The sequence below is a fragment of the Chrysemys picta genome, chromosome 21, assembly GCF_011386835.1.
Source record: "Chrysemys picta bellii isolate R12L10 chromosome 21, ASM1138683v2, whole genome shotgun sequence".
NCBI lineage: Eukaryota > Metazoa > Chordata > Testudines > Emydidae > Chrysemys > Chrysemys picta.
In genome coordinates, this window is record NC_088811.1 from 15,431,869 (window position 1) to 15,448,086 (window position 16,218).

General features: G+C 41.1%; 1 protein-coding gene across 5 annotated transcripts in view; it reads left to right on the forward strand.

Annotated features, from left to right (window-relative positions):
* Positions 1–16,218, forward strand: part of UBR4 (ubiquitin protein ligase E3 component n-recognin 4) — a 117,548-nt gene that overhangs the window by 25,136 nt on the left and 76,194 nt on the right. For all 5 annotated transcript variants that reach the window (XM_008167310.4, XM_008167312.4, XM_008167311.4 and 2 more), the window contains exons 28-39: positions 426–583; positions 1,309–1,518; positions 3,737–3,838; positions 5,259–5,359; positions 6,061–6,259; positions 6,628–6,816; positions 7,178–7,241; positions 11,598–11,789; positions 12,890–12,960; positions 13,093–13,240; positions 13,765–13,992; positions 14,416–14,586. In XM_008167310.4, coding sequence (XP_008165532.2) covers positions 426–583; positions 1,309–1,518; positions 3,737–3,838; positions 5,259–5,359; positions 6,061–6,259; positions 6,628–6,816; positions 7,178–7,241; positions 11,598–11,789; positions 12,890–12,960; positions 13,093–13,240; positions 13,765–13,992; positions 14,416–14,586 — 1,833 coding nt within the window. The remainder of the gene's footprint in view (positions 1–425; positions 584–1,308; positions 1,519–3,736; positions 3,839–5,258; positions 5,360–6,060; positions 6,260–6,627; positions 6,817–7,177; positions 7,242–11,597; positions 11,790–12,889; positions 12,961–13,092; positions 13,241–13,764; positions 13,993–14,415; positions 14,587–16,218) is intronic.

Sequence of the window (16,218 nt, forward strand, 5' to 3'; positions counted from 1 at the left end):
AATTTTGCACAACCAAGAGCTGCAAATTTTCCTACAAAGGGAGCAGATTTACTGCATCCTTCCCTTTTAATATAGAGATTTGGCCAGTGGAAATTAACAAGTTCCAGTTCACCATCAGAACAGCCCTGCTGCTTAGTTCAATATGGAGGATTGCATGTTGGTGCGTAAAGTCTCCCTGGGTCACACATCCATATTAAAATGATGGTGACCATAGGCTGCACTGTCAACTTCTGCAGACTGCAATTCTACCATCCTGCAGCTATGAGGGCAACAATGTGAGGGTTAAAAACCCAAAAGGTGAACTTCAGCTAGAAGACTGCATGACACACTGTGTTAATTCATATATGCTCATTTTTTAGGCACCAGATTGTGCTTTCTGTGGTATGTATTCATCCTGACTGAACATATGTTCTGATTCTTTTTAGCGCAATGCCTTTGCGAATGACACAATCCCAGCAGAGAGCTACATCAGTGCTGTTCAGGCTGCCCATCTGGGTACACTCTGTAGCCAGACTCTACCCCTTGCAGCCTCCTTAAAGCATACCCTCCTCTCCTTGGTCAGACTCACTGGGGACCTCATAGTGTAAGTGAACATTTTTGTTCCGTCTGGTTTTGCCTGTTCTTTTGAACATGACTTGCAACTGACCATTCCTGTTTGTTGAGAAAAAAGTTGGGTAAAGGACAGTGTTTTTCTGAATTTGAGACCAGGAACTATACGAGTGAAAAATAACCACCCACTCGGCCTTGGATCTCTAGAAGCCAGATTTCTCCCTAGAGGGAATTCTTAGCCCCTTCTTCTTGTAGAATGGGGGCACAGAATAAACACACATCCCACGAAATGGGGAGAACAATGGAAGCAGTGTGGATAGCTTTTTAGATTGTGATCACCAGGTGTGTCCTCTTAGAAATATTAATGCATAACTGGAAAGGAGAACAACAGAAACAGTTCTTCTATGGTGACTTTTATTCTCTAGGTATCCCAAAGCACAGAACAGGGTTCTGATACTGCACTAATGTCTAGAGGACATACTAAACGATGCAGTGACTACCTAGGAAAACATTGCAGATACTTGTATACCATAGTGACTCAAATATAGTTTTGGCGAGGAGAACTGTTTTGTTAAGAGAGAATAGCCAGGACAACTGAATTATACCCAACTATTTGAAAAGGGCTTTGTACTTAACATGTACCTAGTCTTCCCTCTAGATCAGTTTCCCAGCTCTGTGCCTGCGAAGCTATTTCATTGTGTAGATCTTTTACTGGTGTACTAATGGAAATGTTTTTGCTGTTTCTCTTCTCCCTTCAAGCTGGTCAGATGAACTGAATCCACCACAAGTTATTCATACCTTGTTGCCCCTTCTGTTGGAGACCAGCATGGAGAGTGTGGCAGAGATCAGCAGCAACTCCCTAGAAAGGATCCTGGGCCCTGCGGAGTCTGATGAATTCCTGGCTCGTGTCTATGAGAAGTTGATCACAGGATGTTATAACATACTGGCTAATCACTCCGACCCCAATAGGTATCAAATCACGTACGATGTATCCCTTCATTGTGAGACCTGCCAAGCCAGATGGACAGGATTATCCTGATCCATTTGTTGTTCAGTGTTTTTATTTGTGCTATGGAAAGGCCACATCTTAGCTTATTCTTTTCTGTACTATGCTACTGTAGTTGCTGATTAAAACCTAACAACATTTTATCCAAGTGACAGAAACTTTAAATAGCGCAATATCTATCTGAACAAGCAGTGTGGATTTGATAATCGACCTGAATTGAGTGTTGGATCACATAGAATCATAGAAATGTAGAGCTGGAAGGGAACTTGAGATGTCATTGAGTCCTGCCTCAGCGAAGGGGGCTGTACAAGTAAACCTAGACCATTCCTGACAAGTGTTTGTTCAACCTGTTCTTAAAAACCTCCAATGATGATGATTCCACAACTTCCTGTGGAAGCCTCTTCCAGATCTTACCTACCCGTAGTTATTTCCCCCCCCCCCCCCCCCCCCCCAGTATCTAACCTAAATCTCCTTTGCTGCAGATCAAGCCCATTACTTCTTCTGATCACTGTCTTCCTTATAGTTGACCATAATGTATTTGAAGACTATCTGGTCCCCCCTTAGTCTAAACATGCCCAGTTTTTTTAAGCTTTCCTCGTAGGTCAGGTTTTCTAAACCTCTTATCATTTTTGTTGCTCTCCTCTGGACTCTGTCCAATTTCCCCCCATCTTTCCTGACATGTGGCATCCAGAATTGGACATAGTACTCCAGCTGAGTACTCATCAGTGCTGAATATTTGAATGTGGATAATTTGTGGCTGTTACTAGACAAATAGGAGTTGTACAGGAAGCATGAGATCAAGGCTAGAGGTGCTAATCAGAATCACTTGGTAAATTTTTCCTTATTGTTTGTTTGCATCTGGCTATTAAATTAGGCTGATTAATGCCAGCTTTCTCATTGCAAACCAGATAGATTTAAGGCTTTTCCCGTCTGGTTCTCCCTCTGTAAGTCAACAGGCATAATAACCTTGGAGAACAGGTACTGTTACCAGCTAACTCAGAGGTAAAAACATTATGTATAATGAGATTTCATCTTTTTAACATTGATTCCCTGTGGATGGAAGAAACTCAGAAGGTTATCTTCTACACTTCCTGTTAGAGAATGAAAATGTTATTGGCTTTTGCATGCAATGTGAGAATATTTGCTACAGGATGTATTTCCAGATAACAAGGGAAAAACTTTGGAATCAGTAGTGTGTGATCACAAAAGTGTGTGTATTCTAATTATGCACAAACTTAATCTTTGTTGCAACAAAAATAAAGCCCCAAATAAGTTAAAACAAAAATACAATTTTAAATAAGGTGATGTGGCACAGAACATACAGCGTATGTTATATAGTGTATAAAACCAGTTAAAACAACAAATCAGATTAACTACATATTTATAACACATTTAAATTTTCACATCATTTAGTTAAGTACAACAACCCACAGTTCCTTTAAAGATTACTGGTGCTTTGTGAATCCATGAAGTTTCACTTTGTCTCTTTTCCAGTAAGCGTCTGAATCATCCTCTTCCCGAAGAGGTGGATGGGGCGAGTGGGTCAGTGCCCTCTGCAAAGTTAACTGCTTGCTAGTTTGTTGTGACTGTCACTTGGTCATGGTCTGCAGCCTCTTTAGTCTGTACTTTTAATTGTTTGAAGGATTTCTTAACCGCTTTTGTGTCCTGCAGACACAAGACCATTACATATAATTCTTCAATACACACTTCCTTTTTATGGGAGTTTTTATATTTTTTGTTGTTTACTACGTTACTCTCAAAGGTCTCCTGAACCATGTCCCAAGGTTCTTCCTTGACTAAGGCTTTTCTATTAAATCCTCCTCCCCAAAGGAGATTATAAACTGTTTAATGTAGTGCTCCATTCTGAGAGCCTACTTTCTTATCTGGATGTTTTCCAATGCCCTGGCTAGGGCCTCCCTACAACCATCTGTGCCTTGTTGCAATCTAAGACTCTGGGTACTAACACCAAATGTGACAATGAGACATCTTGGAGTTGAGCCCACTAAGGAGGGAAACTGAGGCATGATCAGTTTAGGCTTAATCAATTTTTTACTTTATTTATAAATTTTCAAACCATCATTTTCACATATAGTTTCTGATCCTATATTTGACAGATAATAATAAACAGATAAGACTGAGCAGGTAGTGCACCTTTCTTTATACTTAATCTTTGATCCACAGTGGCCTAGATGAGTCAATTTTGGAGGAGTGTTTGCAGCATCTGGAGAAGCAGCTGGAGAGCAGCCAGGCCCGGAAAGCCATGGAGGAATTCTTCTCGGAGAGGTGAGGTGATGGAGTATTGCGGACTTGTTTTCTCCTCTGTTAATCCTTGTCTTGTCACACTTAGCATTTGTGGAATGCTGTTGCTTCTGTACAGGAAAGTGCGAAGTTCATATAATCTGCACAAGGAACATGTTGCCCTTTGGAGAGATGTGGGATTTTGTAAGTGTGAAAAGATTCCCAAGTGAGAGAGAGAGAGAGTTGTTCTGCTTTGACGCTGCAGATAAAATGTTCTGTTAGTCGTCATTTCAGTGTCTGGTTGTGTGAGTCTTTGGATACATCCGTTTTGTCAGAGGCAGCATAAAGAACCTCTTGAGAGAGGCTGTATTAATTTGCCTGTCAGTTCTACTTGTAAAGTAGCACCTGTTCTCTCAGTGCCACCCCAGGATAGCATTGGCTTGGTCTCCTGAAGAATGCCTTTTTCCTGTCTTGGAGCATGCAGACAAGGTAGTGCAGATGTAAGACAGCAGAGCACAGCAAGAGTGTAGGAAGTGATGAACAGGGGGAGAGTTAATTTCAGTTGCAAAGCTGATTGACATCCTTTACATGCTCTCTACTTTGTTTTGTTCAGCCCAAGCTAAAGTAGCATGATGGGGGGAGTTGGCTTGATTTGTGTGCACTGTTGGGATGGGAGATAAATGAGAAAAGAGTAAGCAAGAAGATGATGACAGAAGATGTTGAAATCAGCTTTGCCCCTTTTGTGACAGAACCCTGGTTTGTTACCAGATTGCTCATGTTCTGTGAGCTCCTGAGGTTTGCATACCTCTCTGAATTTGGAGCTAAGGCTCTGATGGCATTGCTCTGAAAGCATTGTATACAGCCAGATTGAAAAAGCATGTTAATGTTGTGCTCCTAACCAGGAGTTAGTACCTCAGAGAGTGGAGTAGAGGACAATATGCAAAAGATGTGATTATTTTACCAGCAGGCTGAAATTGCTTCAACCTCACAGCTGCAAGCATTTTTTAAACTAGGCTCTTCTGTTAAGTAGCCTTAATTTTAAGCTGACTGACTACAGCATGACTCCGTGTGGCTCTAATAAACATTGAAGGGAAGTCGTGTTGGCACTTGTTTGATATTTCCCTTTGGAGTGTAATTGCTTTGCTTCTTCATGGACAACCCATCACCATGGTTTTTGTTGTCATTCTTTTCTGGTGAAACTCAGAATGGAATTTTAAGAATGGAAGGTCGCTGCCTGCAGTACTCCATCCTTACTGTGCTGGGTGCAGGGTTTAGAGTTTTGTCTTGTTTAGGTGTCTGTCCGTCCGTGTCTCCTCCTCCCCCTCTTCGCCCCCACCAAGTACTCTGCAGCATATGAACTATTTCTGCCCTGGCATCTAAGATGATATAAATAACAGTGAAGAAAAGAGATGAGTGCATTTTTGAAAGGTTTGACCTGATGATTTGTTTTCTCTCGCTCAATTAGTGGAGAACTGGTCCAGATCATGATGGCAACAGCCAATGAAAATCTCTCCGCAAAATTCTGTAACAGAGTTCTGAAATTCTTCACCAAACTCTTCCAGTTGAGTAAGTGACTGTGTTTAATCTCCACATTAGAACTTTGATGTCCATTTAACATTTTTTCTTGTTCTACATAAATTGACCTGCAGTATGAAAATGCTTGAAAGAAAAAATTTTGGGAGATACTGAAGACTACGTGTACCCATTCCCAGTCATCTTTAGTGTTTTGTTGTCTTCTGTCCCCTCCTCCTCTCTAGCTTCAGTTTTCAGTTCTGTCCCTGTCCCTCCCTTGGCAGCCTCCCACGGTGCACATTGTTTCTTAACTATTTGCCCTTTCAGTGTGTAGTAAAAGCTTATTCTGAGTTAACTAGTATTTCAGCAATCCCTCTTTTGAAGGTGAATGTTTGTTAAGCAGACTGTTTAGCTCTCTGGAGGAGCAGGCACGAGGGGACTGTCTGGCAATATCTTCAATATGCATATGAACAGCTAGAGATGACCATAAGCTGGAAAATTACACAATTCACTTCTATGTCATGCTTGATTTAGTTACCCCCAGTGTATGAGAGAGAGAATAAGTGTCTGGGGGGAACGAATGGAGGAATAGAATTAGAATGATGCTAGTAACAGGGATATCTGTGGGACTGTCTCCAATTGCATGCACTTTAGGGAATCCAGTGAATTTTGCTTTTAATAATAGAAGGAAAATTGTCGTCAGGCATGTTCAATTTACAGCCGCAATATCAACCACTGATAATTCTGTCTCCTAGCTGAGAAGAGTCCTAACCCCAGTCTGTTGCGACTGTGTGGCTCCTTGGCCCAGTTGGCCTGTGTTGAGCCTGTACGCCTACAGGCCTGGTTAACCAGGATGACCATGTCACCACCTAAAGATTCAGATCAATTAGATGTTGTTCAAGAGAACAGGCAGCTGCTGCAACTTCTGACAACATATATTGTTCGGGAAAACAGGTAGAGAACAATCTTATGTGACTTATCAATAGTATATAATGTAAAATACATATTCCATAGACACCTTCTAGTCTGTTAAATACTGCTGATCTCTCATGCTGTAAGGGCATTGTCTTGCTATTGTTCTCTAGTATATATTAATGTAGTACTATTTGAAACGGGACTACATTAACATACCCTAGGGAACTTTTAGTGTGTGCCAGCAGGGCCCATATGGGGCAGTTAATGCGCGACACACTAGTGCATGTTAGAATTTGCACCTGTCTGGTGCTGACTAATATACTGCTTAGATACCCTCAGAAAAGTTCAGCTTAAACTGGTGTAGATGGGTGATTTAATGCATCTCAAACTTTCTTCTTGTTGATTAGCCAAGTCGGAGAAGGCGTGTGCACTGTTCTGCTGAGTACCCTTATACCAATGGCAACGGAAATGTTGGCCAATGGTGATGGAACAGGCTTCCCTGAGCTCATGGTTGTGATGGCAACTCTGGCCAGTGCTGGGCAAGGTGCTGGACATCTCCAGCTTCACAGTGCGGCAGTCGATTGGCTGGGCAGATGGTAAGAAGAATGAGACCTGTGTTGGTGATTGATTATCTTCATGTGTTGGACTTCTTGGGAGTTTGACAGTGGAGAGGGGAGAGCGAGTGGGTGCTGTGTGGTTGCCCCATAGTTCAGAATGCCACCTGTTGGAATATGTGGTAGTTGGGATAAGTGCCTTTATGGAGACTTGTATTGGAACCATGGAGGTCCTTCCCTTTTCCTCTTGATGATTTAGTGGCCACTACCTTAATGATTTGCGTAATGCTGTTGTAAAACTAACAGACTAAATACTTGGGATCATAATCAGTGAGGATTAAATTGATAACTTTTAAGAGCTGGTTCTATAACTATCTTTTTTTAACTTTCCTTTATCCTATAGCAAGAAATACCTGTCTCAAAAGAACGTTATAGAAAAAATGAATGCTAATGTCATGCATGGAAAGGTAAGAAACACGGGCAGTTCTCAATCCTCAGTGTTTGGTCTGAGCCCTGGTCTGCATGAGAAAAGTTATACTGGTATAAGTGTTAGGGATGTTTTTATTTCCCCCCCCCCCCCCCCCCCATATAGTTATACTATCATAAGCCTCATCTTTATATCAGTATAAAGGTGCCTTATAGCAGTATAGCTTATTTTCCTTCCTGAACCAGAATAAGCTTTACCAGTATACGCACTTTTATACCGGTATAACTGCATTCAAAAGAACGGCCATATTGGGTCAGACCAAAGGTCCATCCAGCCAAGTGTCCTGTCTACCGACAGCGGCCAATGCCAGGTGCCCCAGAGGGAAAGAACAGAACAGGGAATCATCAAGTGATCCATCCCCTGTTGCCCAATCCCAGCTTTTGGCAGGCTAGGGACGCCATCCCTGCCCATCTTGGCTAATAGCCATTGATGGACCTATCCTCCATGAATGTACAGTATCTAGTTCTTTTTTGGGCCTTGCTGTAGTCTTGGCCTTCACAACATTCTCTGGTAAAGGAATTCCATAGGCTGACTGTGTTGTGTGAAGAAATACTTCCTTTTGTTTGTTTTAAACCTACTACCTATTCATTTCATGTGGTGACCCCCTAGTTCTGGTGTTCTGAGAAGGAGTAAATAACATTTCTGTATTTACTTTCTCCACACCAGTCATGATTTTATAGACCTCTATATCTCCCCTTAGTCGTCTCTTTTCCAAGCTGAAAAGTCCCAGTCTCGTTAATCTCTCCTCATAAGGAAGCTGTTCCATACCCCTAATCATTTTTGTTGCCCTTTTCTGCATCTTTTCCAGTTCCAATATATCTTTTTTTAAGATGGGGCGACCACATCTGCACACAGTATTCAAGGTGTGGGCATACCATGGATTTATAGAGAGGCATTATGATATTTTCTGTTTTATTATCAATCCCTTTCCTAATGGCTCCTAACATTGTTAGCTTTTTTGACTGCCACTGTACGTTGAGCGGATGTTTTCAGAGAATTATCCATAGTAACTCCCAAGATCTCTTTCTTGAGTGGTAACAACTAAGTTAGACCCCATCGTTTTGTATGTATAGTTGGGATTATGTTTTCCAATGTGCATTACTTGGCATTTATCAACACTGAATTTCATCTGCTATTTTGTTGCCCAGTCACCCAATTTTGTGAGATCCCTTTTTAACTCTTGACAGTCGGCTTTGCACTTGAATATCTTGAGTAGTTTTGTATCCTCTGTAAATTTTTCCACCTCAGTTTACCCCTCTTTCCAGATCATTTATAAATATGTTGAATAGGACTGGTCCCAGTACAGACCCCTGGGGAACACCATTATTTACCCCTCTCCATTTTGAAAATTAACCATTTATTCCTACTCTTTGTTTCCTATCTTTTAACCACTTACTGATCCATGAGAGGACCTTCCCTCTTATCCCATGACAGCTTACTTTGCTTAAGAGCCTTTGGTGTGGGACTTGTCAAAGGCTTTCTGAAAATCTAAGTACACTATATCCACTGGATCCCCTTGGTCCACATGCTTTTTGACCCCCCTCAAAGATTTCTAGTAGATTGGTGAGGCATGATTTCCCTTTACAAAAAACACGTTGACTCTTCTCCAACAAATTATGTTCATCTATATGTCTGACAATTTTATTCTTTACTATAGTTTCAATCAGTTTGCCCGGTACTGAAGTTAGGCTTACCGGCTCGTAATTGCCGGGATCGCCTCTGGAGCCTTTTTTAAAAATTGGCGTCATATTAGCTATCCACCAGTCATCTGGTACAGAAGCTGATTTAAATGATAGGTTACATACCACAGTTAGCGGTTCTGCAATTTCCCATTTGAGTTCTTTCAGAATTCTTGGGTGAATACCATCCAGTCCTGGTGACTTATTACTGTTTAGTTTATCAGTTTGTTCCAAAACCTCCTCTAATGACACCTCAATCTGGGACAGTTCCTCAGATTTGTTACCTAAAAAGAATGGCTTAGGTTTGGGAATCTCCCTCACGTCCTCAGCCGTGAAGACCGATGCAAAGAATTCATTTCCTTTCTCCGCAATGGCCTTGTCATCTTTGAGTGCTCCTTTAGCATCTCGATCGTCCAGTAGCCACACTGGTTGTTTAGCAGACTTCTTGCTTCTGATGTACTTAAACATTTTTTTGCTATTCCTTTTTGAGTCTTTGGCTAGCTGTTCTTCAAATTCTTGTTTGGCTTTCCTAATTAAATTTTTACACTTCATTTGCCAGAGTTTATGCTCCTTTCTATTCTCCTCACTAGGATTTAACTTCCACTTTTTAAAGGATGCCTTTTTGCCTCTCACTCCTTCTTTTTACTTTGTTGTTTAGCCATGGTGGATCTTTTTTGGTTTTCTTTCTATATTTTTTAATTTGGGGTATACATTTAAGTTGAGCCTCTATTATAGTGTCTACCATGCTGGGCTGCTGTGGTGTTTCCCCCGCCACAGGAATATTACATTTAATTATATTATGGTCACTATTACCAAGCTGTTCAGCTATATTCACCTCTTGGACCAGATCCTGTGCTCCACTTAGGACTAAAGCAAGAATTGTCTCTCCTCTTGTGGGTCCCAGGACTAGCTGCTCCAAGAAGCAGTCATTTAAGGTGTCAAGAAACTTTATCTCTGCATCCCGTCCTGGGGTGACATGTACCCAGTCAATATGGGGATAGTTGAAATCCCCCATTATTATTGAGTTTTTTTATTTTTATAATCTCTGTAATCTCCCTGAGCATTTCAGTCACTATCACATCCTGGTCAGGTGGTCGGTAGTATATCTCTACTGCTATATTCTTATTATTCAAGCTTGGAATTACTGTCCCATAGGGATTTTATGGTACAGTTTGGTTCATTAAAGATTTTTACTTCATTTGATTCTATGCTTTCTTTCACATATAGTGCCACTTCCCCACCAGCATGACCTGTTCTGTCCTGCGGATATATTTTGTACCCTGGTATTACTGTGTCCCACTGATTATCCTCATTCCACCAAGTTTCTGCGTTGCCTATTATATCAATCTCCTCATTTAATATGAGGCACTCTAGTTCACCCATCTTCTTACTTAGACTTGTAGCATTTGTATATAAGCACTTAAAAAAAATTGACACTTCTTATCTGTCTGCCATTACATGATGTTACTGAATGGGACTCTTTTTCATATGACTTTCTCATCAGATCCTACCCATATTTTATCTTCCATTCTCTCCTCCTTACTAGGACATAGAGAATTTCCAGTAATAGATTCTCCCTTAAGGGATGCCTCTGTCCAAACCATGTGCTCCTCCGCACCTGTCGGCTTTCCCCTAGCCCTTAGTATAAAAACTGCTGTATGACCTTTTTAATTTTAAGTGCCAGCAATCTGGTTCTGTTTTGGTTTAGGTGGAGCCCATCCTTCCTGTATAGGCTCCCCCTTTCCCAAAACTTTCCCCAGTTCCTAATAAATCTAAACCCCTCCTCCCCACACCGTCGTCTCATCCACGCATTGAGACCCTGCTCAAACTGGAGGAAGAGGACATTGCCACTTTAACTATATCAGTATAGTGGCAAAACTTTCTATTGTAGGCAAGCTGTTAGTGATTTTCATTATTCAGGGAACAGGCACAGGTTAAAATAATTAGTTACCATTAGTAAATGTATTGTTGTTTGGAGAAGTGTTTGGTACCTTGTAAAAGCTAAATCTTCACCTGGGAAATTCTCTGATTTTCCTTTTACACATGGTAGTGAATAGGCATACACTGTAGATTCAGGCCCAAATTAAAGCCTTACAATCTGCCCTTTTTGGACTATATATAATTATTGTTTTAATGTCTCCCTGAAACTGAAAATTCATACCTCTAGTGCAAATGCTGCAAGCGGATAAAATCCCAGGATCTTTTCTGGGCATTTTGCTAACAAAGGTGATTCACCAGTGAACTGAAGATGTCATCTACTCTCCACTGTCCATTCTGTTCTTGTCATCTGGCATGAGGTTGAGACCTACTTGTATTTGGTAGTTCTAGTATCCTACCAGCTCACAAGAACTGGATAGGGTAGCTAGTGCAATATGCATGCCCACACATCAGAGCCTCTCAGGCCTCCCACCCTTGAGAGATCTTCTTAAACTTTTTAGAGAAAACGTCCTGTCTCCATACTGTACCAATACCACAAACCACCTTGCAAATCCCAAATCAGTTATGTTCTGTGGTAGAATTTCTGAGTGTAACACAAATCCTTACAATCTGTGTCATTAAGAATTGGAGATATTTTCACATTTGTGCTCATTTAAAAATAGATGCAGGAGGATTTAAGTATTCCTTCTCTTTTTTTCATATTAAACTTTTGCTTTCAGCATGTTACTATACTGGAGTGTACATGCCACATTGTCTCTTATCTGGCTGATGTCACTAATGCTCTGAGCCAGACCAGTGGCCAAGGACCCAGTCATCTTTCTGTTGATGGAGAGGAACGGGCTATCGAGGTGGATTCAGACTGGGTGGAAGAGCTGGCAGTGGAAGAGGAAGATTCTCAAGCTGAAGACTCAGTAAGTTCTCATAGTGTGATGTTCACAACTAGTAGCTGAAAGCCGATGCTGTTGCATGGTTGTGGCAGCTGGACTAAGTAATCCATCATCTCCACAGTATCCCTTATACAACCAATTAAATTGTTGATGCAAATTAGCTGTAGAGTACGGGTTGTGATTGGTTGAGTTACCTCTGATATCACAGTGGTCTAGCACTCACGGCATGGCATAGATACATGCCTTACTGTAGCTATACACCTTACGAGTGTAATCTGTAAAGTTCAAAATGTCTCTTAAAGATTGGAGAGTGACAGACCATGAATCCCAGTGATGATTGAATCTTGTGATATTCTTAATCAGAAGAGCTCTAAACCATGCTTGTAGCAGTTTCCATTGCTTCACATTGACTCAACTTCTAGGCTCCAGAATGACAATCCTGTAATCTTATATGTAGATTAGTGGTGAGAGTCACAGTAGCCTTCTAGATTTATATGTACAGCTTCCAGATCAAATGTAGAAAAATATTGTGTTTTGACTTATAAAGAGTATAATTTCATGTTGGACAATCTTAACCTGGGATCTGAAAGCCCATCTGTGTCCTCTCTCAAATTATTGTCAGCAATAAAGATTTTGCAATTAGAATGTAGCTACGTAAAACAGAAGAAAATCCAGCTCATTCTGGTGTAGATGGATTAGTTTTTTGGTGTTGACAAAGGTAAAGACTTTTTTGTCAGTAAAGCAAGCAGAGATGAGCTGAAGACTGAGAGCAGAAATGTTGAGTAAGATGTTGCTGGTCTTATATAGCTGGTTCTCTGACTCTGTTACATTAATACCCAATTTAACTGGGGTAGGCTTTTAGATGTCTCTTTAAGATTAAAGCTGCCATCAGTAATTTATTCCTTTAAATTCAGACCCCAATATCTTATTTTAATTATTGTCCAATATTTCTTGGATGTAAAATGAAGTGATTTTGTTTGGTGCCTGCTGTTTTAGATGATGGTAAAACTCACTGTTTTCAAATGCTAATTTATCAGAGAATGGGTTTCCTTTGTATCAAGTGACTCCAGAGTAGGTAGGTAGATATGTAATGCACTGACTAAATGATCTTCCTTCCTAAACAGGATGAAGATTCTCTCTGCAACAAACTCTGCACCTTCACCATCACACAGAAAGAATTCATGAACCAACACTGGTAAGAGCCCTCCAGGTCTTCCTTTATACAGAATATCAGCCTGGGCTTACTGGCCATTCAGAATTGGGGAAGAGATGATATGCTAAATCTGAGGGGCTATAGTTTCTAACCTGTCTGGTTTCTTTTGTACAGGTACCACTGTCACACTTGTAAGATGGTGGATGGGGTTGGTGTTTGCACGGTTTGTGCTAAAGTTTGTCACAAGGACCATGAGATTTCTTACGCCAAATATGGTTCATTCTTCTGTGACTGTGGAGCGAAGGAAGATGGCAGTTGCCTGGTAAAGGATCTTCATGGCTAAATTTAAACTGTCCTGCAACTATTACAGGTTGCCTAAGTTTGGCTTTGCAAAGTCTTATATTGCACAATAGTTATTCTGTGATATCAATATATGGGAGGGGTCTACTTTAGAATAAGCTTCATCACTCCCCTGTAATTTGCAGCTTTCTACTTAATGGTTTCACCCCCTTCACCAAAAGGATCTATATTGGCAGATCTCTTAATACTAATTAAGACTTTGAACCTACATAACTAACTTGTGGTTTGTAGGTCAACTTCATGTTGCCCACTTACCAGATCTCTGCTCTTTTGATGTTTCCCACCAGCTGCCAACAATGTTACTTCCTGTCTAATACAACGGCTAAAAGGAAAGTGACATGTAGGGTACAGGGTTATAGCTGTCTTATCTCTCTGAAAATGTACTCGAAGGAATTAATTTTGCTCCAATTGAAATCACTGGGAGTTTTTGTCATTGACTTAAATGGAAACTGGATTGGGCCCTCAATAGTGCTGTGTCTTTCCCAGGCTTTGGTGAAGAGAACTCCCAGCAGTGGCATCAGCTCTACCATGAAGGAGTCTGCATTCCAGAGTGAGCCCAGAGTGCCTGAGAGTGTCATCCGCCATGCGAGCAGCTCCCCTGCAGATAAATCCAAGGTCACCATCAATGATGGGAAAGGCCCTGATGAAGAGAAACCCAAGAAGAGCAGCCTGTGTCGAAATGTTGAGGGCTGTCGAGAGGAATTGCAATCCCAGGTATTGTTGTCACGTTGAAATCTCATTCAACCATCAGAATCCCTCTGTGTAGTAGTTCTTCAGGATTCTTTGTTCTCCTAGAATAAAGCTTTCTTTACAGTAGCCAGCGCTTCTAACTTAGAGACTTTTACCTTTTTGATTTAGTGTTATGCCAGTACAGTATTAGTGTAGGGAATATGTTGTGTTGAGAGTTAACACTGGATTTTTGTGTCTAATGCCGGTAAGAAACAGTCGAGTTTGGTACAGAGTGGTTGTGGAGTGGGCTGTACTGGTAGTTAGACAACTGAGAATCAGGTAACTTGTCTATTAGGATAACGGTGCTGTAACTGCTTTTCAAAGACTTACCTGGCCTGTGAAATGCTGCTGCTATGGAGGTTTCATGGGTATGTCTTGTGCTTTACTTGCCACATCTGTTTCTTGTAGGCCAACTTCTCCTTTGCTCCTCTGGTGTTGGATATGCTGAGCTTCCTAATGGATGCCATTCAGATCAACTTCCAGCAAGCTTCAGCCATGGGCAGCAGCAGCCGAGCGCAGCAGGCTCTGAATGAACTGCACACTTTGGACAAGACAGTGGAAATGACCGATCAGTTGATGGTATGATTACTGGCTGATTTGCTAATTCAAATGCTTGCTTTTGGGCCAAGGGGAGGGATCACTTTTGCCTCAGTTTTTAATAAGGATAATGAGAAGCTTGGGGGCAGTGGGAGGGTGGGCAATGGGAACAAGGGCATGGAAGTAGAAATTACCACAACCGAGGTGGAAGTCAAACTCAATTAGCTTAATAGGACCAAACTGGGGAGCCTGGATCTTCTCCATCCAAGAATATTTAAGGGACTGACACATGAAATTGTCAGCCCAGCAGCAAGGATTTTTAATGAATCTGTAAACATGGAGGTTGCACCCTATGACTGGAGAATTGAAAATATAGTACCTAGGTTTAAGAAAGGGGGGGGGAAATGTGATCTGGGAAACTGCAGGCCTGTTAGCGTGACCTCAGTTGTATTCAAGGTCTTAGAACAATTTTTTGAAGTGGGAGTAGTTAAGGATGTAGAGGTAAATGGTAATTGGGATAAAATACAGCACGGTTGTACAAAAGGTAGATTGTGCCAGACCAACCTGATCTCGTTCTTTGAGAAGGTAACTGATTTTCTAGACATAGGAAATGCAGTAGATTTAATCTACCTGGATTTCAGTAAAGCATTTGATAAATTTTCACACAGGAAACTATTCGTTAAATTGGAGAAGATGGGGATTAATGAGAGTTTAGAAAGATGGATAAAGAAACTAGTTCAAGGGGAGGCCGGGTCATCCTGAAAGTAAATTGTCAGGCTGGAAGGGAGGTTATTAGTGAAGTAACTTCAGAGATTCCTTAGGGACCGGTCTTGCGACTGATCTTATTTAACATTTTCATTTATGACCTTGGCGCACAAATGGGAGCACGCTAATAAAATTTGCGGATGTCACAAAGTTGGGAGGTATAGCCAAAACAGAGGAGGACCAGAATATCATACAAGCAGTCACGGGATAACATGGAAGGTCCACTCATGGATCAGTGGCTGGTTAAAAGACAGAAAACAAAGAGTAGGAATAAATAGTCAGTTTTCAGAATGGAGAGAGATAAGAAGTGGAGTCCCCCGGGGTATGTACTGGGACCGGTGCTGTTCAGCATATTCATAAATGATCTGGAAAAAGGGTAAACAGTGATGTGGCAAAATTTGCAGGGGATGCAAAATTACTCAAGATATTGAAGTCCAAAGCACACTGTGAAGAGTTACAAACAATCAAACAAAACTGGGTGACTGGGCAACAGAATGGCAGATGAAATTCAGTGTTGATAAATACCAAGTAATGCACATTGGCAAACATAATCCCAGCTATACATATACAATGATAGGGTCTAAATTAGCTGTTACCACTCAAGAAAGAGTTCTTGGAGTCATTGTGGATAGTTCTCTGAAAACATCTGCTCAATGTGGAGTGGCAGTCAAAAAAGCAAACAGAATGTTGGGAATCATTAAGAAAGGGATTGATAATAAGACAGAAAATATCATATTGCCTCTACATAAATGCATGGTACGCCCACATCTTGAATATTGCATGCAGATGTGGTTGTCACATCTCAGAAAAAATATATTGGAATTGGAAAAGGCAACAAAAATTATTAGGGGTATAGAACAGATTCTATATGAGGAGAGCTTAATAAGACTGGGACTTTTCAGCTTGGAA